At 42.2% G+C, this 22,973-nt stretch overlaps 1 protein-coding gene across 6 annotated transcripts in view; it reads left to right on the forward strand.

The window, feature by feature from the left end:
• The window catches only part of SMOC1 (SPARC related modular calcium binding 1), a 132,695-nt gene that overhangs the window by 23,452 nt on the left and 86,270 nt on the right, over positions 1–22,973 (forward strand). For all 6 annotated transcript variants that reach the window (XM_027716889.2, XM_027716891.2, XM_027716894.2 and 3 more), the window contains exon 2: positions 18,561–18,732. In XM_027716889.2, coding sequence (XP_027572690.1) covers positions 18,561–18,732 — 172 coding nt within the window. The remainder of the gene's footprint in view (positions 1–18,560; positions 18,733–22,973) is intronic.

Raw genomic sequence — 22,973 nt, forward strand, 5'->3', positions numbered from 1 at the left:
GAGAAAAAAATAAAGATTTTGGCCTGGACAGGCCGGAAACACATGGTAGGGAGGGTGAAGGCCAGCGTCTGTGAGAGAACTGGGGGATTAGTATCTAATGAAGCCACTGGCCATTAGGAAACGGTGTGCATGTCCTCAATCAAGACAGGCTTGAGGGTGAGAAGAATGAGGAGGGGAGCATATCTGGTCCATAAGGTTTTGATTGCCTACAGGCAGTCCCACCTTGGTGCCTTGAGACTTCTTTGCAGCCTCTGAAATAGCAATGCCTTGGGATGGAAGCGTAGATGTCTCTGCCCTTTTCTTCTAGAGGGTGTTACTGAGAACAGTATTTCCAATGCATCAGTATACAGCAAGGCTCGTTCACTCAGAGGTGCTGATAACTCAAGGGACAGGCTAATATTGTAGAACTTGCCCTTCCTCTCAACACTGCTTCTGCATCCCAGAGCACTAGTGCAAGGAGTAGGTTTGCTGGGTAGCAAGAGATTACTTGGCTGTCCTGGGGACTGGATGCAGCTGTAGGCTGCCAGCTGAAGTTATCTAAGTTGTCTAAGAATGGCTGAGATGGCAGTAGTCTCTCACTGTTTTCTGTAATCCTCAGTTATTTTGAGCTACATATTTATAGACATTAAGCGCCAGAAATGGAATTCATGCTAATTGCTGTATTGATTTGCTGCAGAAGGACATTCTTGCTATGTTAGAATTCTTAGGGAAGGAAGAAGGTAAGAGCTAGAAGAGCGATACTATCTGTGAACTGCCTTGGCACTAGATGTGGTGTCTTTACTGCTTCTAAAACATCTCAGAAGAAAAAAGGCTTATTTTTGGCATTGTTTCCTCTTTAAACCTTTAGCTCCTTACATTTTACAATAAAGACTATGGAGAAGGGCCTTGGACTGAAAGACTCAAGCAGATAGAGATCATTCTTGATAAACCATATTTGGGCTGGCTAGAGATGAGTTGTTAAAACAACCTTTGTGGCAGACATTGTTTGGAAAAACCTCATATAATCTTTGGAAAGATCTTCACAGTTGAATTCTGTGACTTTTGTACTGGCCTTCCATTTGGTCCTTTCCTTTGCTATTCTGCCTGCTGTCCTTTAAAGTTCTGTCAGTATCTTTCCTGATGTTCAATTTGGTTTTGCTGCAGGTTTTCTTTGCAGGTGGTCCTGGTGTGCTATGTGGCTTTGCTGTTTGGTTTTTAATGTTGCAGCAAACCATTTCAGATAATTCTTAAACACATCATAATCTATTTATGCTAAGTAAACTGAAAATTTCCTGTCGAAACCTGTATTTCTGCTGTTCAAGTATTATTTATTTATTGAAAATTTTTGCAGATATCATACTTTCTCCTTAAATGCAGAGTTATAGCTCCTTCCTGACGTAGGGTAGGATACCAAGCTGATGCCTTGTATTATCACCATGTAAAACAATTCTCAGGACAGTAAAAAGTGACAGGATTTCTCAGGTGTTTCTGATTTATTAAGAGTAATTTCATTAAGACTAAATAACTTGTCTTTCTCAGGCAACATTTCTCCATTCACCTTGAGTTCTTACAGAGAGCTTAAGCTTAGTAAGCTGAAGAGATCAGTAGACTTGAACTTTCCTGGGGAAGCAACAGTAATAATCTTCTAACAAAAATCCTGTCTCTAAATTCACATTATACTGAGTTTCTGTGAGGATGCTGTTTTCATTCTTTGGTTCAATCTCTTTCTGGTTCAAGCCAAGCCTCTTTTTATGAATACTTAATCACCGAAAGTATTACACATCCTTTAGAACATGCTAGTTCAGGGAACTGTCTTCAAGAAAAATGTTTGGGGTGTTATTAGGGTGATGTGATTTAGGGAGACCAGGCACTCCAGCTTTGTTTTCTGCTCTTTAGCAATTCATTCAGTAACAGGTCTTTAAGGATCCATACTTATATTCTGGCACTTCTTAAGAAACTTCTTTCCACGCTCAGGAATATATGCAGGTCCTGCTTCAAGGCTTTTTCGTGAAAGTTACCACGTAAAAGTAGTCCATTTGTTGATCGCAAACCCAGGGTTCATCTAATTTAAAGGACTTTCAGTGATTCTGTTTTTAAGAACAGTGCTGAGATGAAGATCTTTGCTGTAGCAGTCCTCACAGTCTGTAACAGAATCTACTTCTGGGTATGAGCATGGAGAATGGTGAAATGAACGAGGGATATAAATCAATCAATTGGAGGCAAATGCTGCTGTCAGCCTCTTTGCGTGCAAACTTCAGACTTTCCTCCCTTAAACCTTACTCACAGGTGTTCAGAGTCTGGCTCTGGTTTTACCTACTGAAGTGTTCCCTCCCTTTTACCTAGGGGTTAACGATGACTAAATTTCCTTGCAAACTTTTTTCTAAGAAGTTTGTGTTGGGCTCTGCTTACTAATGAGGAAATTGCAGTGAGGGGAGAGAGAGGGAAGAAGGAAGCTCCTTGGCAGAGACTTCACAGCCAGACTTGAGAATTGCAGTGAGTCCTAGTCCTGTGTGAGCCTTAACATACTTATGCTTTTAGCAGGCCCTGATGACCCACTGTGAAGATAGCTGAATGCAGAGTGCAGTCTCTGCAGGATAACTTAATATTGTTTTCAAATGGTTTGTATTTTCTTAGGGATAATTTGAGTTTGCATTTTGCCATGCTCTTCTCTGTTCTGCTTTTATTTTAGGTAATGTTAATGGCTAATGCTTTTTTGGTACTGTCTTGATATCCAGGTGTAACTGTAGTGTGGTGCTTCTAAAAAGTATTTGCAAGAAACTAAGCTACTGACTCGCCATCCTGTGGCCAACAACTGTTATCCAGGGGCTTGTTAGTAATAGGAAACTAGGATGCACTTATCTTGCTCTGTCACTGAAAACTGATAGGAATAAAACATCAAATTTCAAAATACAAAATTTGTCATCTGGCTTGATTGAGCAAAAACAGGGCAGCACTAAACTGACTTATTTCTCTGTAGCCTGGAGTCAGAAGTCCTGTGAAGACAAAGGAATATGCTGGTAGTTGAGCTGTAACCAGTAACAGGGGATTGGGAATTGAAATAGTATCTGCTGATATAGCTGAATTACTGAGTATAATTAGGGAGTTTGAGAGTCTGGTTAATAACGTCCTCCTTCTACTTGAATTCTAAATGAGAAGACGGCTAGTGAAATTGTTCAGGTTTGTAACTAACTGGGAAGAGGGAAAAGGCCTAGGAAGATGGACAAGTTCAGAATGGATGGGGAGGAGCTGGAACAGTGATGAAGGATGGAAATGAACCAGCAGCCTGGCATGTGAGAAGATGCCTGGTACAGGAGGGGGTAACAATATTTATATATGTAAGATGTTAATGTAATTGCTAGGGGGAAAATGTCAGAGTCAGTTACGGAGTCGTCTTTCTTTGTGAAAGAGCTGGCAAACTTCAGCTGGGAGGAACAAAGATGGCTCTTCCTGACTTTAATACTTTTCTCAAAGGTTTTAGAGTTTTCCAATTAGGCACTGAAAGAGAACAGATTGAATGTGTAGGACCTGTCTGAATCTTAAAAGGACTGGAATTAAAAAGGAGCAAAGACAAAGAGTGAGCAGGTAAGAATGAAAAAACTGGCAGTGTCTGGTTACAAGGAGACTTTACTGAAGAAATGTGTGGGGCAAACAGTCATGCCAAAATCAGGATTGACAAGGATAAGCAACCTGATTCAGATAGAATTAGGCTGGAATCTTTACTGGTGGCTACAGGTCCATGAAACCTTATAGCTAGGCCAGACATGCAGCCATTTATCGTGCACCTACTAAACCAGTTTTAGTTAAACTATCACACCAGTTTCTTAAAAACAGATATTTTCTCTTGGGTCACAGTTGACCTAGACTGACTTAGTATCTGCCTGGAGTCCTATGAGACAATGTAAAATAATTGTTTCCTAACTGTTCCCTCCCTATTTGTAAGACTGAGTTTCCTTAGATGTCTTAAAATAGATTACCCCTCCGATTATCTTTTGCCTCCTGATATAGACCAAAAAGCTTGTAAGAAGCGGGATGATATGTGATTTAGCATGTCAAGACTTTTTTCAGGTGAAAGTAGGATTTAGCAATGTCTGCTAAGACAGCTAGTGCCTGGGATAACTCTTCAGCCTAGAAAAGGTTGCTGAACTCAGGGAAGGGAAGAGGAGGAAAGGCCTTTTGAACCAGAACAGGCTCCTCCTCAGCCAGAATCCCACTGAGAACTGATTGCCCTGGATGCTGCTGTCACTAGTCTTGCTAATATTTATATAGTGCTAATATTATATAATATTATATAGTGCATTTTTGGGTGTGCATGCCAACCACCATAGTCGAGGCCTTCATTATTGCTATCTATCTACCTATTTTTAAACAATCCTCAACTGGGGTCTGCAGCACTTTATAGTAACTAGAGCTCCCCTGAGGTTTGCATTTGAGCAGGATGAGAGGGTTTAATTTACTGTTATTGTCTTGTTTGGATGAGGAAAAATGCATTCTGTAATTCTTGCATAGGTGGCTGCAGGTGGATGGGGAGAAGTGATTGCTGATGCTTCATCTGCCTTATTCCCTACCAGTGCATTAGCTTGCCTGCTGTTGCCTCAAGCAGTATAGTATCACATGAGCAATAAGCAGCCTACTCTTCAGTTATGCTATTCAGTGATAAAGGAAGTCCTGCTTCCTCTGATTCTTTCTGGTCGTGTCACTTCTATCTGGGATCATTTTCTTATTGGCCATAGTCCAAGCTGCTTTAAGGTGGGCAGTATCCTCCAGTGAGAAGAGGAACCTCGATTACTTGGGTCAGAAAATTCCTTCAGATGAAATCAGCCCCAGTAGCCTCTTAAGCTACAGAAGGCATGAAGAAAGAAAACTGCTTAACCCTGTGCAGAAGCTCACTCTGCTCGCTCTTCTAGATATGGTGGTGATATAAGTACTACTTACTCTTCATAGCCTGAATCAGTCACAAAGCTCTATGTGGAAGGTGCTTTCTGTCAACTAAAAATGTTAGTTTAGTCTTTGTTCACTGTGAAAAGTCTGACCAGTGAGCATGAGTATGTTTGTACTGAGGCCAGGTCTTAGACCAAATGGAAAAAGATCCAGAAAATCTGAGGAATCTAGATAAAGCCACAGATGTTTTGCCATAGCTTTCTCAATAACATGCCCTGAAAAGGAAGATGAGAGACTGCAGCAGTCTTGCCAATTGTCCGTGTCAAACATTTATTGTGCAAAGGTCTTGTATTTGCTTACATTAAGACATACCCTGCTCCCTTCAGGGAGGCAGACAGCAAAAATAGACTGATATGTATATTAGAAAGTTTTGAAGTTCTACTAGAGGGACACATAGAAATGGCAGCACAAAATTGGCTGAGCATTTCTAAGAACCCCAGTGAGTGCAATTGGAGGAAAGCTAACCTGGAGAGTGCTGTGTGAATTTGGACTAGAGATGGCTACTTGTATGGAAAGCTGTCAGTCCTAGACAGAACAGCTTGGGTATGAAGATACCAAAAAAAGATATCAAAGATAACCAAAGATATCGTAGCTTTTAACTACAAGGGTCTTGGTGACAATGAAAGTTAACTTCACTTGTGTTTAAGGTGGAATACCATAGAACTGGGAATGCTCTAAAGCTTATTTCCATGGAAAATAAGGAAAGCATGTCTGCTTCTAGCAACAAGAAAGCAGCATGAGTATTCTGCAGCTCCTCACCGAAAGTGTGAAAAATAGTTCAATGTAGCTGGAATTGCCCTTTCTGCAAGTTGAAAATAAACACACTAAAATAAACAGTTCTATAGTACAAAATGTTGTGAAAAAGCTGTCAACCTGAGAGAGTGAACAGCCTATATGAAGATCAGTCACTAACACCTTTCTGCTTGGATGTGGGGGTTAAATGTATGTATAACATAGTGGGGAGGAAGGGAAGAGCTTCGATGGGAAAGGGATTTTTTTATCTTACTGGGGAAGCTCATACCAGTAATCTGGGGTAGCATCAAGGTATACCTGTAAATGTTTCTTCTTTCGAAGACGTCTCTGTCCTTGCTTCCCATTCTACATATTAAAAGTTGCAGATCTCATAGCAGCAACTTGACAGCTTAGAGATGTTCCCCCTTGTTACAAGAAAGACTTTGACGAATTGTGTCCAGAGAAGGGCAACGAAGCTGGGGAGGGATCTAGAGCACAAGTCTTATGAGGAGCAGCTGAGGGAGCTGGGTTTGTTTAGCTTGGAGAAAAGGAGGCTCAGATGAGACCTTATTGCCCTCTACAACTACTTGAAAGGAGGTTGTAGTGAGGTGGGGGTCAACCTCTTCTCCCGCATAGCAAGAGACAGGACAAAAGGAAATGGCCTAAAGTTGCACCAGGGGAAGTTTTAGATTGGATATTGGGAAAAATTTATTCACTGAAAGGGTTGACAAGCATTGGAACAGGCTGCCCAAGAAAGTGGTTGAGTCACCATCCCTGGAAGCATTTAAAAGGTGTGTCAATGTGGCACTTAGGGACACGGTTTAGTGATGGACTTGGCAGTGCTGGGTTAATGGTTGGACTTGATCTTAGAGGTCTTTTCCAAACTAAATTATTCTGTTCTATGTTTCCTTGTAGATCTCAGCAGGAGGAATTCTGCTGGGAACGTCATACAAACCACATCTGTCGCTTCAATACGTCTTACCTGTGTGAACAGATTTTCATGCTAAAACAGGTTTTCATGCTAGCGTATAGTAATATTGCTGGATAATTCAGCAAGAGTGATAAAATGCAACATCTCACCCCCTAGATATTGGGAGGCACGTGAACTGTACTTGGATAGGCTAGAAAACCTTGCATGCTAACAACTTGCTATCAACTTGCTGGTTTGAAGTGGTGTTGCATAGTTTGACTCTTTAGTGCAGTAGAGATGCTTGACCTGTTTGTTTTTTTTTCCTCCAAGTTCAGCAATCAGCAGCTAGGTTACTGCTACAGTTTTGAAGAAAGACAAGTAACTACTGTAAACAAATCCTGTCTGCAGAAATGGAAAGTATATTTACTCTTCTGAATGTTGTCTGACAGCAGATGATGGCATTATAGCTAACCATGGTGCCGCTAACAAGGATCCTTCATTCTTGGCTCACACAAACAGCTTATCTTAGAACTGTCTCTGTAGCTATTCCAACTCATGAAGCAACCAATGCATGTGTCTTGTCTGTAATGGAAAGATTTTTGTCATATATTTAGATAGTCATATTAAGTGACTTTTTATGAGGTGGCAACAGGAAAGAAAGAGTTAGTTTCATGCCAGCAGAACTGAAGTTTCTTTCCTGAGCCTTCTGTTTGCAGCAGCTTCCTTAATTTGTGATCCAGAAAGACTTTGGTGATGGGGAAAGCTTCTCTGCTACTGCCTGTGCTGTCCCTGAAGGCTATAATTGCCTGACAGTCTAAGAAAGCATTGTCCAGCACTTACTTTGGACAGAGGACTAAACTCTGGAGGGTTACCCCTACAAAATGGAGGGAAGCATTTGTTTTAAATGTAAGTAGAAAGAGGGAGTTGATATAAAAAGTTTATTTTTTTTCTGGCTTTTGAGAGTTTCACTTCTATTTTGTACATTCTTTCCCGATTCTTTCCTTCTTGGTCTAAATTCCCGACTGGCACATTTTTCTTGGTTAGAAGGACTGGGTTATTTGCTTCTGGATTTAAACTTTGCCTTGTATTTAATGTGTATGTTTGGGTCACTGTGCAGTCCACCAAGGTGGATTTGGTACTTGAAGCAGTGAGTCTTATGAAGCCAAACCTAGGATCCTTATGATGACAACAGCACCCTAATGGAGGGCTATTCAGAAGAGTCGCTGCTGGTCTGCTAAAGCAAGTGTTAAGATTTCTAAATGGTGTTTATGTATGTTATCATCTGACTTGTATAAAGTTGAGTCTCTGAAACTACCTGTCTGCAGATCGGATGCATGTGATCTTCATGTCAAATAACTGCATGTATTGGTAGGCAGACATCACTACTGAAGTGATTTGTGGGGGGAGCAAATGGTACCTCATAGCAATTAACTGAAAAGTTAATATTCTTCTGCTAATGAGAAAGTGTCTTTATTGTTGCCTCTTAATCTATAGACTGGAAGTTCAGGGATAACACCACCTCTATGGTATTAGAAAAAACCCTTTCTTTTTAACAGCACTAGAGTAATGTTACTAATAAATGTAAGACAGCTGCTACTTTCATGATATTTGAAACAGGATCTACTCTGTATTTAATGAGAGTACATGATATGTTTAAACAAGGTGAAATTCCAGCCTTTTTTTCAGTTTCACTGTCTCTGATGCTTCAGAGGAGTAACAGTAATAGCAGCAACCTTCCTTATAGCTGCTGGGGCCAGAACCCAACTCTGAACATCTCTCTGGAGATGGCAAGGTAGGCCTATAGAAGGAGACAAGTCAAGGAAGTTGTGTCCCCAGACAGAAGTAATAATAGTGCTTCAGAAACTTTGACACTGAAGTGCTGATGATAGAACATGTAAAGTCAAATTGAATGGGGAGAAGCTCCTGATGCAGCCATCTTCCCGAGAGTTACCTTTGGTTAATCATTATCTTTGGAGCATGTAGGGGTAAAAATATAGTTAAGGAAAGAAGACTGTTAGGTATTCTCAGTACCTCCTTTTTAATATCCCTTCTGCACAATGGAATTTGACTTTGCATTCATATAGTATGCATCTACTGATAGGCAGCCAGCCCTTGCTGGGTTTTGAGCTAATGAGTTCAGCTGCTTCTAATATCTACTTCTTGGTTCTGCTGTTGGCCGCAGAAACACCAACCATAATGAAGGCTGGATGCCAGCTTCAGTTTCAATGCCTCTGTCAGCATTTTAGAGGAACTGATTTGAGGACTGAAACTTGCAGAGCTGTGGAGTTATAATGTGCTGTATTCTCCATACTGGAAGATCTACAAGGAAAAAACATTTGTGATGTAAGAAGTGCCTTTGTACAGTTTTATTTCCGTTTGAGCTAAAGATGTGGTGGCCAAACTGTGTTTGTAAACTATGTTCAATCATCATGTCTCCTTATGAGACTCTCTCCTAGCAGAATAGAGCAGGTCCAGAGATGGTAGTCTTCTTCATGCACCTGCTTTGCTTACAGTAATAATGTCTAATAAATGTAGCTGTGACCGAAGGGAGACATTGGTGGTGATGTGGACTAGAAAGTGGGGAAATGGTATCTGGCTTGAGCTCAGCTGTAACTGTTGTGCTGTGTGTGCTTACATAACATGCTTTGTGTGCATGCTAAAGGGAATGGTACTTACCTAGGAGACAGTGTTCAGCTTACAAAGTTGTCTTTGGTAAGACTTGATACCCACTTGTTGCAGTGGGCAGTCTCTGGCACGTATAGGAAGTTTTGTCTTATTGTGAAGAATGGGTGATGGGGGGAGAAGATGTGGGTTTTATCTTGTCAGTTTGGGGTGTTTGGAAAGCTTGTCAACTGACTTGGAGACTCCATTTAAAGTAGGTGCCCAGCATAATGCTGTGGAAGTAAAGGGCAAAGTTCTTTGAGTTCTTGAAAGACAGCATGAGAAGGTGCTTAAGAGAAGGAGGTCTGAATGAATTGATGTCAGGTGATGATGACAAATTTTAGGGGGGTTAGATTTAATAGGAAGCCCTTTATACCTATCAGGCTACTGATGGAAAATCAACGGAATTTGTACTTCATCAAACAGATTATTCATTTAAGAATGCTCCAGCAAAACTCGGTTGTCATCACACATGCTTGCAGTTTACGTGTATCCCCACAGCACATAGCGAAGACTCTTGTGAAGGCTTATAACAAGACTCTTCTGCCTTTTGGAACAAGGAAGCATTATGCTGTTCATTACAGCATAGTGAACAGTATTACTATAATGCTGGCAAACTTGCACTAGTAGAAATTTTAAGACAAATTCAAGACAGGCTGCAGAAAGGTTCTAGTGGAATTATTAGGAAGAAACTAAATATAGGCAGAGGGGAAACTAAATATAGGTGGAAGGGAGCCTACAAGAAAGATGGAGAGAGACTATTTAGAAGAGCATGTAGAAGAGCCTGACAGGACAAGGGGGAATGCATCCAAACTGAGAACAGGTTTAGATTAGATATTAGGAAGAATTTCTTTACAGTGAGGGTGGTGAAGCACTGAAACAGGTTGCCCAGAGAAGTTGTGGATGCCCCATTCTGGAAGTGTTTAAGACCAGGTTGGGTGGGGCTTGGAGCAATTTGGTTTAGTGTAAGGTGTCCCTGCCCATGGCAGGGGAGTGGGAACTAGAGGTTATTTAAGGTCCCTTTCAACTCAAACCATTCTATGATTACTGTGAATTATGCAGCCAGATCTAATTAGGTAAACTTCCATCTTCTAAGACTTCAAAAGCTCAGAAGTGATGGCCCCACAGCTTGCCCATTGTCTGCAGTACTCCAAGCTCTTGTAAATGGGGAAGAAGGTTTCCTAGGCTGACTGCGTAGCCAGTCCTAGTAAAAGTAGTACAAGGGGGGCAATAGGGTCAAGCAAGTGTTATTTCATAGCTACTTTCTGTAAGTGACTAGACTTCCCATATCAGTGCACGGAACTGTACGAGCCCTGGAACTGACTTTTTGTGGTTTATACATTGGAGGGTAAGAAAGTATGTATTTCAACCTCCGGGCCTCTGGTGGTCTAGTGGTTAGAGTGTCTGACTCTCACCGCTGCGACCCGGGTTCGATTCCCGGCCCCCTGGGCAGGTGGAGCTCGTCAGCCGTGGAAGGCAATCCACCTAAGAGAAGGTCACTCTAAACAAACCTACATCCTGGGGACCTCACTGCCACTGTCCAAGCTTTGCTCGGCCCCGGCAGATGAACCTCAGGACTAAAGGGTGGGCTCAGTTCAGCGCACGCTGTGTCTCACCTAAAAATCCACTGCGCAGGCTGGAAGGGTTAATGACCTTTCCCAAAATCTTCGCTCGCGAAGACTGGCCATTATTATTTCAACCTCCTCCATGATTCAAGAGAACTGGAGCCAGTGGTGTGCAATGGGTTAAAATGCAATAGTTTAAAGCATTTAGTGTGCTAACACTTGTGTAAACACAGGGATGGCTATTTCTGGAAATCCTGCTTGAGATACTGTCCTTTGTTGAAATATACACCTGGTATTACTTCAACCCTTCTGCTTTTCTGAGAGCTTCATTTGAGAAAAACATATCCCATTACAATGGAATAGCTGACTTCTCACCTAATGACAGCACAAAGTTGTAATCCTGCTACATTTGCCAGGGGAGATCCACAGCCTCCACTGAGTAACCATAACCTCCACATACTGAAGTGGGGGTTATGGTTACTCAGAGACTACTTTGGCATAAATTACACAAAAGGATGTTTTTAGTTTGGCTTTTTGGGTTATGCTGAATAAGCACAGCATTCCTTAAACCAGATCATGTTATTAAACAATACAATTGACAGAAGCCAAGATTCCGCATTTTATATTGCATTGGGTCTGGCTGAGCCAAAACACCAGTGTGTTATCAACACCCTTCTAGCTACCAATGCAAAGCCACAGCACTGTGAGGGCTATGTGGGGAAATGAACTCCAGCTCAGTCAAACCCAATACAAGTGACTTGCACAAAACAAAGATCAAGGGAGGATAGTGTGGGGAAAGGGAGAATCACGGTAGAAAAAAGAGGTTTCTAGCCTATAAGATCAAAAACTGTCTTGAATTCAACTAATGCAAATGAATCTAGAGTTTGCTGGCTCTGCAGTGTGATCCCATATATTTGCCCAGCCTTTACCATCCTCAAGCACAAGCTGTGTACTTCAAACCCGTTCTTACTTGCACAGCTGTGAGCCTGGGGTTGAAACATAAGTGGTGCTTTAACTTAGGCTAGACTCCTCACTTTGCAGGAGGGATGAATGGAGGAATAAAAGTATTATAATACCATTCTTGTAAGTACCTTCTGCCTGAGGAAAGTGCTGTGCCCATCTAAAATCTGTTGGGAATACCTTAAGTCTCAGTATAAAACTGTAGGATGCTAGAAAAACCCACACAAGGACTGGAACTTGTTAAGATGCAGGACTTTGAGAAACTTTGGTTTAAGAATGTGATTTTAAGACAAAGTAATCCAGATGCCAGTGAAGTATAAACTTGTGAGCGTTTCCAAAAAAGGGTATATTAAATAGATTGATATCTTCTTCCCCCTTCCCCAAAACACGTGACAGACTTCCCAGGAAGCTCACTTCAAAAGCCTTTTTTCACTTGATAGGTTCTGAGGCTGTGTGGGCACTTCCAGGATAGAGGCTGGACAGCCTGGTCAGATGTTCAAGTTGTGGTGACTCTGGCTGGTTGATATCTTTCTGCACATGTGAGACTGCAAGCCCTGACAGCCCCTTTCCAGAGACTGCAAAACTCTGACAGAGTTTTTAAGGATTTCAAAGTGTCTTCTTTGTGTTCCTAGAAGCCAGGTGTTTTGGGTCTCTAGCTCAGAACACGATCTTTGACCCTGTGAGGCATGCTAGACTTACGGTTCTGTGGCAGGAAACTTGGCTGAAGTCCAAAACCAGTGGTCAAAGTTGAAGTCCTTGTGCCCTGTGGGCAACCCGCCGTGGGGCTGAGAATCTAGCCATGATTAAAACTGGGACTTGTTTCCAGCTCTGCCTCCAGAATGGCTAGTTGCACCAGTTTGGAGCCTGAAACTAAGGCATAAAAATGTGAAATGCTTCTTTCCAACAGCAAAAGAATGCCCAGAAGTTTATACTTTCCATTTAATGTATAAAGTGGTATGGTATTCCTGGGAAATTCTCCCTGGGAAGGACTTGCTCATTTGTACTTAAGTCAGGCCAGTCTGAGTGCTTAGAGTCAGAGTGGGTGATCTGATTATACCTAGGTCAATCACTCTTTCCCAAAATGTATTCTAAGGGTCTGCAAACTTGAAGTCTGCCAAAACAGGAGTAAAACATGTGCTGTTTTCTCCATTTCAGTTTTGTTAGGCAGCAGCACTCTTCAGTGCTAATTGGAAGCAAAGCTGCTAAATAGCAGAGGCACCTCTGTTTTGATCTGTAGTGAACTCTTTTCTTCTAGATTTGTTTCTCAATAGACTTCCACTTTCTCACGTTCATGTCATTTGTGTCCCTTCCTCCCTCTTTTCCCTGAAGCCATGCTAAAGCATGTTACCGTGGTACTACAATGCCTTGGCCCTTTCTCGTTCCCTCTGTCACAAAGGGCTGTGCTGTTCTGTTTGTTCTTATAATGTACCCAGATGGTGAACAGAATGAGTGACCACCAAGCTCATTTTCACTTGTGGGGTCAGACCTTTCTCTGCTAAATAACCCAAGTGTTCCCAGCTGCTGTGCAGCTGCAGGGAGTCTGCTTTCCTTCACAGGCATTAAAAACCCTTTAATCAGTGTTTGTTGTTTGTCAGCAGTGGTGTTGAGGTGTGGAGAAAAAGAACAGATATGCTTTGTTGGCAAAGTTAACTTCATTCTGACCTCTTATCTTTCCGTTTTCTTTTCAAGTCTGAAGAAGCAGAAAGTAGTTTAGAAAGTGGTTACTGCAAGCACCTGTGTAAATGTACTTGCTAAAGGAGGAGGTTTGTGTCCTTATGCAGATAGAACACTTGACATTAAAAAGATGCTCTGAGAGCTGCATTGAACTGAAAGCTTTTTAGGGCAGGGACTCAAACTGACTGGTATAGGAGCTGTGCAGATTCCCTTAGTGTAAACAAATGCTACAAGAATACAAATACTGTTGCTTAATACTAGTGTTACTTACGCTTTATTTTAGTATTGAGTCTACATTCGGGGGATCCCATTTGCAATCTGGTCAATTTTAACTTTTTCCTGTTTTTAAAATAGATCAGTCCTTCTAGGTTTTGTGGGGGTTTGTGTTTGTGGGTTGTTTTTTTGTGGTGGTGGCTTGTTTGTTTGGTTCTTCTTTCTAGATGAAGCTTGGAAACCTACTGGTGCTGCACATATTTGCAGAGTATACTTTTTCCCCTGAGTCCCGTGTCTGCTTGTGTTGTGTGTCTGTTGCGTAGAGCACCAAGCACTGCTCTGTGAGTGGTGATTCTGTTATTTGCAAAGCCTGTCTGTGTGTGTCCTGAAGCTGTTAGGACATCAAGCTCTGATTTGAGCTTCAAGGGTCACCATAGGACATCTGGTGTTAAAGGCAGAATATGTACCTTGCCAGTCTTCCCCTGAAGGGACCAGAGACTCACATTACTGCTTCAGTTTTGTCTGGGGAGGGTGGGTAGCCAGGCATTAGGGTAACTTATGCACAATTGCTCACAGCCCTCAGCCTGGCTCAGCAGTACCTCCTGCAGTGCCCAAGGTGCTTTTCTGGAGCAGGGCTGTGTTCTTTGAAAAGCAATGACTGCTTGCTTGAAGTAGGAATAAAGAACTGGGGAGAAGTAATGTAAAGATTGTAGTCCTAGCTGTTGAAATTATAGATCCAAGTAGTCTCCCCATGGCAGATACATTTTGACCTTCATCCTAGGTTTTTCTTCACATAGCTTAGGTTGCCTATGAGGGAGGGCAGATGTCATGCTCTCAAACAGGCAAAATGCTAGAAGGAAGACTTTCTGTGCTGGGCGGGAGGGGATGTACACTCAAAATAGCTAGTATATTAAATGTCTCTGGATAGTCTGTATTGATCATCACTTCTGTAGCATCAACTCTTACCAGCTAGAAATGGGACAAAGAAACACCATTTTACTATCTGAAAGGTGACAGGGCTGCTGAGCCAAAGACATGGGCTGTGAGCTACAGTGAAGCAGATGTCCTACTGTAAGGGTGAGTTTTTGAAGCCCTTCGGATCTCCTGGAGGTATTGCTGGCCTTTCTGGCAGGGCTGTTTGCTTGCATGAGAAGAACCCCAATCAGACAGGCGTGATCCTGGATTGGTCTTGAAATTAATGCAGACTTATACAGTTACAATTTCCCTGAACAAAACAAGCACCATCTTGTGCAACTACGTAAACCATAAACTTTTTGGCAAGGCAGGTGTGGCATCTTCAGTGTCTGGAAAGCACCTAACATGCTGTGTGGGCTCCCTACTGTAATCAAAATTACAAATGCTAAAAAGGCTTTGATTTTGTATAACGTGATTCTTGGCTTAATTTGGGCAGGCAAGCACTTCATGGCCTGCACTGGGGCGCTCTACATGTTTCCTCAGGCCCTCATAATTAATCAATGGCGAGCTGTTTCTCTATCTGCAGGGAGGCACCTGAGGAAAGCTTTTCCACAGCCTTAGGTTTAACTTGTTTGTCATCCCCGCGAATAACCCTCTGTTCTTCAGAGATGCCCTTTCTGGAAGAAGGTCCCTCTCTACTAAGTGCTTTTGTAAAGGCTGTGGAAGGCTTACGTGAGTTTTCTTGATACAAGATGACTTTCAATAAGTTGATAATATGGTTTAATGCTGAGAACCAGTATTCTAGCTTTTTCATTGCACCTCTGGATAACTCGGATCTGTGGAACTCAGCTTCTGACACAAGGAATTTGTGAAAAGTTTCATGCCAGTAGCTCAAGCCCTCAGCTTGGAAGATATGTGTGTTCCTTCTAAACCAGAATGGCTTCTGTGTTAAATTGAATATGTAATTGTTGCATGTGCACCATACTATCCTCCCAGGCAGCTCTGCTCTTAAGTCTGTTTATTCATACAGACAGCTGAAAAGCCTTGAGTCTTCCAGGATCCCTGACATCACATGCTGGGAAAAGGCTTCAGCATCTTCAATCTGCTGCTCTTTGCTGTATGTTTACAGTCACTGGTGATCATTGCATTTTGGGGGCTACAGTAAGACATTACTGTAGCCAGAGCAATTCCAAGCTAACTTGTGATACTCCAGCCCTTAAAAAGAAAAAAATCTGGTCCAGCTGTACAGTGTTTTTTATAGTCTAGTCCAGGTCTCTATAAACCATATAAAATTGCCTTTTTAAAGGGTTAAATTTCCCAATTTCCCATTTGGAACAGTTGTTGCCAGGTTATAGAAAGTGTTGCAGAAAAGGAACAAAAACATTTTAAAAACACTATGCTGCTACAAATTTTGGTGAGTGTCTGACAGATGAGATTTTGAAAAAAGTTTGCCCCACGGAAAAAAAAAAAAAAAAAAGAAAAAGAAGGCAAACCTTGTTTACTTTTCCCAGGTGTCGTGTTTTTAATAATGCATCAGTCTTCAAAAGATGGAGCAGTATGAAACTTCTCAATTGCTTTTCATTTAACTGGGGGGGGAGAAAGGGGTGAAGAATTTTTTTTTTTAATATAAAAAAACCAAACCAACAACCAAATTTCAGAGACGCATGTTCTCAGAGTGGTTAAAAACCAACCCAAACTAGACTTCAGGCAGTGTTTTTTCAACAGCTTTAACCTCCAAGCATTGAGTAGCTTTGTAGGAAACTGTAACACCAAGGTGATTATGGCAATGACTCACACTTCCCTGTAAGGCATCCAGCTATCAACACACTTGGGGAGCTGTGGCTTTGTGCATGCAGGCAGGGTGTCAGTCAATGCCCACTTGCCAGCCAGCTCTGAGCTGCTGAGCTCATAACTGCTTTGACAGCAAACTGGGATATCAGTGTGTTAGAGAGCAGTTCTGGTGCCCCCAGGCTCGTGAGAGGTTTTAGAAATGGAAGCTAGAGAAAAGGAAATGCAAGGCAGGTTTAATTTCCCTTTTCTTTGCTTAATCCTCGTGTAACTTCTTTGAAGAGTCTCCTGAAATCCCCTGAGCAGGTGTTTGGGTTGGGCTAATAGTTAAACCACTAAGAGAAGTAACATGGGAAGTGAAAAGGGCTGTCTCAGTTTGAGACAATTTGGAGGGATGGAGACCTCGGACAGAAGTCTCCTTCCTCAGATTCAATACCCCTAGTTTCTCCAACAGAGAGACAGAGAAAAAGAGAGCAAATAACTCTTTATGAAGAAGAATGCTAATAACAATACTGTTAAAACTGGGTTAAACCAACTGATGAGGAGAAACTTCCCAAGCCCTGCCCACCGGACCAAATTGAGATGGTGGCTGGCTTCCCCCACCTGGAAAAAACACTTCTGACCACAGGACAGAGACAGGATGGCTGTCCTTCCATATGGTTCACTTATCTCAAGCCTGGAAAACCTGACAGGAACAGTCAGAGAGTCAGCGCTAGCAGGAAATGGCAGATAGCTAGGAGTTGGTACCTGCAGATGCTTGTGTGGGGCTGGAGTGAGGCTGTGGTGCTGGTACAGGCAGTCAGAGAAGGGCTGCGGACCCCCCAGGCAACTGGAAGGACCTGAAAGACACTAATTGCATCTAGCAATTAGACTTGGTCGTTGCAATTTCGATGTTTGTCAGTCGAAGTGGTGGTTGTCAGAGTGGAAGTTGCTGCTGATTGAGCCACGAGCACCAATAGTCCAGTCTCTGACAGCACCTGGGCGGTCACTGCAGGTGGTTGAATGTTTGAGTCATTAATCACAACAGTTCAGTCTCTTTGAAGATGGCAAAACACCAAAAAGCCAAAAAGGCATATTTGGAGAAAAAAAGAAAAGGAAAGATGGATACCAGAATTTTTGTGTAACCCAGGACAGGCTGTTACTATCATGTCTTGCCAAAACTTTGTGCTGGTGTTCATGGAAAGAAGGCTGTCAGTTGGGATCCTCAGGAAGACAGTAGACACTTGGGAAAGAGGCTGGGGTGTCCCTATAGGCAGCTCAGAGTAGAGCTGAGGGTACAGCAGATGAGATGTTGGGATTTGCAGGAAACAAGCAGACAGAAGAGGGGGACCCATTCATGTGCATTGTGGGTTTCCCTATTTCCAAAAATGAGGCAGAAGCCAAGCTGTCTTCAGAGAATGAAGACAATAGTGATCGTGATATGGAGGAAGTGATCTGGGTGAGAAATTGGGAGGTTGGGATTGTTCAAATTAGGAGACTGACAAGGAGTGCCACGTTTATACAAAATGGGATGCATCCTAATAGGATTTTCAGGAAGAAGTAGTATTCAAAAAGATAACAAATTTAAATTTCTGAAAGGATATAGGTTTTCATGTAGTGTGTAATTAATTGTGGGATGCATGGAATGCAGCTGTCAGCTGTGCTGGATGTCATCAGGAAGGAACAAAAGGTGGCTTTGGGAATGTGCAGGTATGCCCTTGTATGTGATATCCACAGATGATATAAGCAATGCTTTAAAAACCAAATATCTGGTGATATAAAGCTGGCCACATGTGTGGCTCAACTACTGAGGCCAATCTTGATAGGTTATTTGGGTTCCTCTGTCCTTGATGATAAGTTTCTTGTGTCTCAGACTAAAATTATCTAATACCAGATACTGTTTGTGGCAGGGCACTGGGCAAGTTGGGCTGTTATGACTCAGTATTGCCTTTCCCGTGTGGGTTGTGTTTGGCTTTGCACATCTTATGTTTTTAGAGGTGAGACAGAGTGAGTAATGTTTTAGTTTTATTAAAGAAAATGGAATGGCAAAGACCCTTAATTTTTTTAAAAGATGTACGTGTTGCATTTAAAGTTCCCTTCAGGCAAAGTCAGCTTTGGTAGGCAGCTTAAAATGCATTATAGACCATATTGTTATTGTCATCAAAAAAAATAGACCATGCTCTGTTCTGGGAAACCAAACAAAACAACTATTTTTTTTTTCTCCCTCCTTTTTTCACTTCCTTCAGTTTTTAATAAGTGACCGCGACAGAGACCCTCAGTGTAACCTGCATTGCTCCAGGTCCCAGTCCAAACCCCTGTGTGCCTCTGATGGCAGAACATACGAGTCCATGTGCGACTACCAGAGGGCCAAATGTCGTGAGTCAAGTCTGAGCGTGACACATCGCGGCCGGTGCAAAGGTAGGTGGATTTCAAATGCCTCTGAGAGGAGGACTGGGAAACCTATCTTGTAAGAAACTGAATTCTTAGACCCTTGAGTTTAGTACTATGCTCTGTGAGTAATCTGATTTGAAACTGTGCTTTCATGTGAGGATGGGTATCCGAGTCTGATTTAGGCAGCAGAGTAAGAGCTGTCTGAATTATCAATGAAAGAAGGCAAAGGAGGCATGGACATCACTGGAAAAGGGCTGAAATATGTATCTGCAGAGAGAAGCAACGGGATGAATGGAAGTGCAAAATCAAATCCTGAAAGCAGACTTCTTCCTTGCTACCTATGCTGGTGAGGAACGAGGATACCTTCGACTGATAGGAATATGGAGTGGGGAAGAATGTGTGATGCACACTAAATGTTTAATCCCTTTTCGGACATACACAGCCTTTCTGTGCTGAGCTAATTAAGACAGTGCATGCAAGGCTTTACGAGGCTTTGTTTTGCCTGTTGGGTGTTGTACATCTACTTAAAAGTGCGAATACTGTCCCTCAGTTCAGCTCTTCAGCATAATCTAAAGATGAAGTTAAAACTTTTTAAAGGAATATTGGTGTCTCATCACACAAATGGTTTGCTTCTGCAGTGAAGTGAAAAATCAAGTAGAGTCCATCTGAGAGCACAATTGACTCACAGGGCAGATGGCACAGAAGTTTTTAGCACTTGATTAAAGTGACAGAAGAAGTTAATTAAAATCCATGTGAAAGGATAAATAGGCATGCATTTAAGCCTGGATTTTGTTTATTTTTTACTGTTGTAAAAATGTATCTTTGAAATTCCTTGATCTAAAATACAAATCCCTTTTCAATATATTGACAGACTTCAGGTGAATTATGAGCATGATGTCAAATACTCTTATAAACAGTTTCTCATTGGAAAAAAGCTTACTTGTATGATTTTTTTTTTTTTTTTTTTTGGTCACAGCTGCTGGGCTGGTTTATGGTAGCTTCTCACATGGCATAGATAAAGGCCTTTGAATTAGGCTGCTTTCTGAGTACTGGAAACTCAGAAGCTTTCTTCCCAGTGCACAAGAAGCAGTTGGACTGTTCTTACAAGCGATGCCTTTTTGAGTATCACAGTAAGAAGCTGTTCAGTAGGAGTCCTGTTTTTGCTTTCATCCCTTGAACAGAGTGGCTTAGATAAGCAACTCTATGGCTGATATTGGTGTATGAACTGGCACTGTTCAGTTGCTTGAAACATGAGATCTGAAATGTGGTATGTCCATGCTAAAGGAAGATATCACTAACAGGGTTCAAGCACCTTCTACTGTAGTAGGGCACCACATTTACCCTGAGCAGCCTTTATTCCTCCTGGATGACAGAGATGCTCTACAGGAGAACTCCCACAGAACTGTAAGGGATCCCATGAGCCATTGAGCTCAGTCACGTGAAGTTGTGATAGATACTGTACCCGAGAACTTACCCTTATGAAATGAGCATTTATAACTTGTGCTTCCCCCTCTAAGGGGGGGAAACAATAGGTAGCTGAAATAAGTAAAAGAAAAAGTATATTGCAGACAGAAAGGTATGGCTCTGCACCCCAGATTACCATATGCTTCCAATGTCATATACCAATGACTTGAACTGTGCTTGTGCCAAGGAAAATAGAATGGTTTCCATAGTAAGAACAGAACTTTTTTGATTCAACTTGATGCTCTGCTCTCTCTCAAGAAATTAAGGACCTTTAAAGATGAAATCTTACCGGCTCTTTGGGAACTATAACCCTTATCTAGCCCTCATCCCTTGCTAGGTTTCTCACCTGCTTTTCAGTGAAATTCCTTCAGTGCTAAATTATCTGAACTCTTTCCAAACCCTCACTCACACATCACAAAGGGTTAGAAGTTAGGAGTAGCTTAAAGTGATCAAACTGTGGCATCCATGACAAATGGAGCCTCACTGATGAGACCGTATAGAATATTCCAGATGGCATAGCTGTGTGTAAAATACACAGACAAGTAATCCTACCTGCATCTTTTGTCAGGAGGCATCATAAGATCTGATGTCAAATAAGAGTTATACCTCTAAACTTTGCAAGGATGAAGGATGAATACTTGTTAAGCATGACAATTGGCCAAGACTCATTTATGCAGTGATTGTTATATTGGTATATTGGATATCTGTGACTTAGAACACATTTAAGTTCTGTGTTAACTGGTTTCTAGGAACTTGTTTGACTTATTTAATTACAAAAAACCCCAGTGTAGGAGTGTTCTAAAACCTTCCCTTTATATTTATAGCGGTTGATTTGGAAAGTCTGCTGGTACAGAGCTTGTTCTTAAATCACAAGTCACTGCATAGAGTAAACCTGTCTGTAAATTAGTGGTGGAAATTTTAACAGGTCTTCAGCTTTTGTCCTGGGACACAGAAGATGAATGCAGCTTCTGGCTAATGTTCTGGAAAGACAAGTCTCCTCCTGACTGATGGGTTGTTTAAAGATAATCTTTCTCCTCTACCTACTATTTTTGTTGGATGGGAGATGACATTTTGAAATCACTTAGTCTGCTTTCTAGATCCATGTGTTTTGTCTTTGAACTTACTTTATTCTCCCTTGACCATGAATAAGTGTGTCCCTCCTTGACAGCAGCTAGTCAGTAAAATCTAAAATGTCACTTGCAATCACTTGGTAAATTTAGGCATGTTTTTATGCATGCTCTAAATAAATTAGGGAGCTCTGGAGTAGAAGTGGTATGTGGGTATCAAAGAAGGAGCAAAGAACATTAGCATGAAAGGTAGAAAAGGTGATGATCAGAAGTAGTCAGCATGGATGGGGAAGTCATGGTTAACCAACCAGGTTGCCTTCTACGGTTGGACAACAGGCTGGATAGATGAGGGAAGAGTAGTGGATGTCATCTACCTGGACTTCAGCAAGGCTTTTGACACTTAGGAAGTGTGGACTGGATGTGTGGACAGTGAGGTGGCTGAACAGATCCCAGAGGGTCATAATCAGTGGTACAGAGTCCACTGGAGGCCTGTCACTAGTGGTGTCCCCCAGGGATCAATACTGGCCTCAGTATTGTTTAATCTACTCATCAGTGAATTGGATGAAGGGGCAGAGTGCCTCCAGCAAGTTCGCTGATGACACAAAGCTGGGAGGAGTGGCCTCAGAGTGCTGTGCAGCTCTTCAAATTGATCTCGACTTGTTGGAGGTTGAAGGGATGGGAAGAGTGGAACCTTTTGAAATTCACAAAATGTGGAGTCCTGCACCTGGGGAAGAATAACCCCATGCACCAGTGCAGGCTGAGGGCTGACCTGCAGGAAAGCAGCTCTGCAGAGAAGGACCTGGAGGGTCCTGGTAAACAACAAGCTGTCCATGATCCAGTGGTGTGCCCTTGTGGCCAAGAAGGCCAACGGTATCCTGAGATGCATTAGGAAGAGCACTGCTAGCAGGTCAAGGGAGGTGATCCTGCCTCTCTACTCAGCCCTACTGAGGCCACATATCGAGTGCTGTGTCCAGTTCTGAGCTCCCCAGTTTAAGAAAGATGTAGAGCTCCTAGAATGAGTCCAGAGAAGGGCTGTGAAAGGCTGAGGGAGCTGGGCCTGTTTATCCTGGAGAAGATATGAGTGAGAGGGATCTCAACAATATATAAGGAGGGTGTCAAAGGATGGAGCCAGGTTTTTCTCGGTGGTGCCAAGCAATAGGACAAGAGGCAATGGGCAGAAACTGGAACACAAGAACGTTCCACCTGTACATGAGGAAGAACATTTTTACTGTGAAGGTAATTGAACACTGGAACAGTTGCCTGGAGACATTGTAGAGTCTCCTTCCCTGGGGATATCGAAAAGCCATCTGGACACAATCCTGAATAGTGTGCTCCAAGGGACCCTGGTTGAGGTTGGACCAGATGACCTCCAGTGGTCCCTTCCAACCTATACCATTCTCTGTGTTTGAGAGAAGTTGAAGATTCCAGGTGTAGGACTCTGACAGTGAGGAGAGTGAAGAATTATTGATATCCTGTAGAACAGATGGGCATGTTTTTGCAGTTTGCTCAGGTTCCATTTTTGCTTGTTTTATGCAAATTGGCTGAAGAAAATGGGTATGAATCTGCTGACTTCAGTGTAGCTGGACTGCTTCTTGCCTGCTGGGGACCTGGCCTGCATGTAAGACAGTTACCTAATGGAACTAGAAATAGTTAAAAAGCAGCTTGGATAAATTTTTGCCCTTTGAGCTTTTGATACAAACATAGTAGAATTAAAATGAAATAGATAGTTTAAATAGA

The sequence above is a fragment of the Pipra filicauda genome, unplaced genomic scaffold (genome assembly GCF_003945595.2).
Source record: "Pipra filicauda isolate LSUMZ 115617 unplaced genomic scaffold, ASM394559v2 scaffold6_size6359152_pilon, whole genome shotgun sequence".
Taxonomy (NCBI): Eukaryota; Metazoa; Chordata; class Aves; order Passeriformes; family Pipridae; genus Pipra; species Pipra filicauda.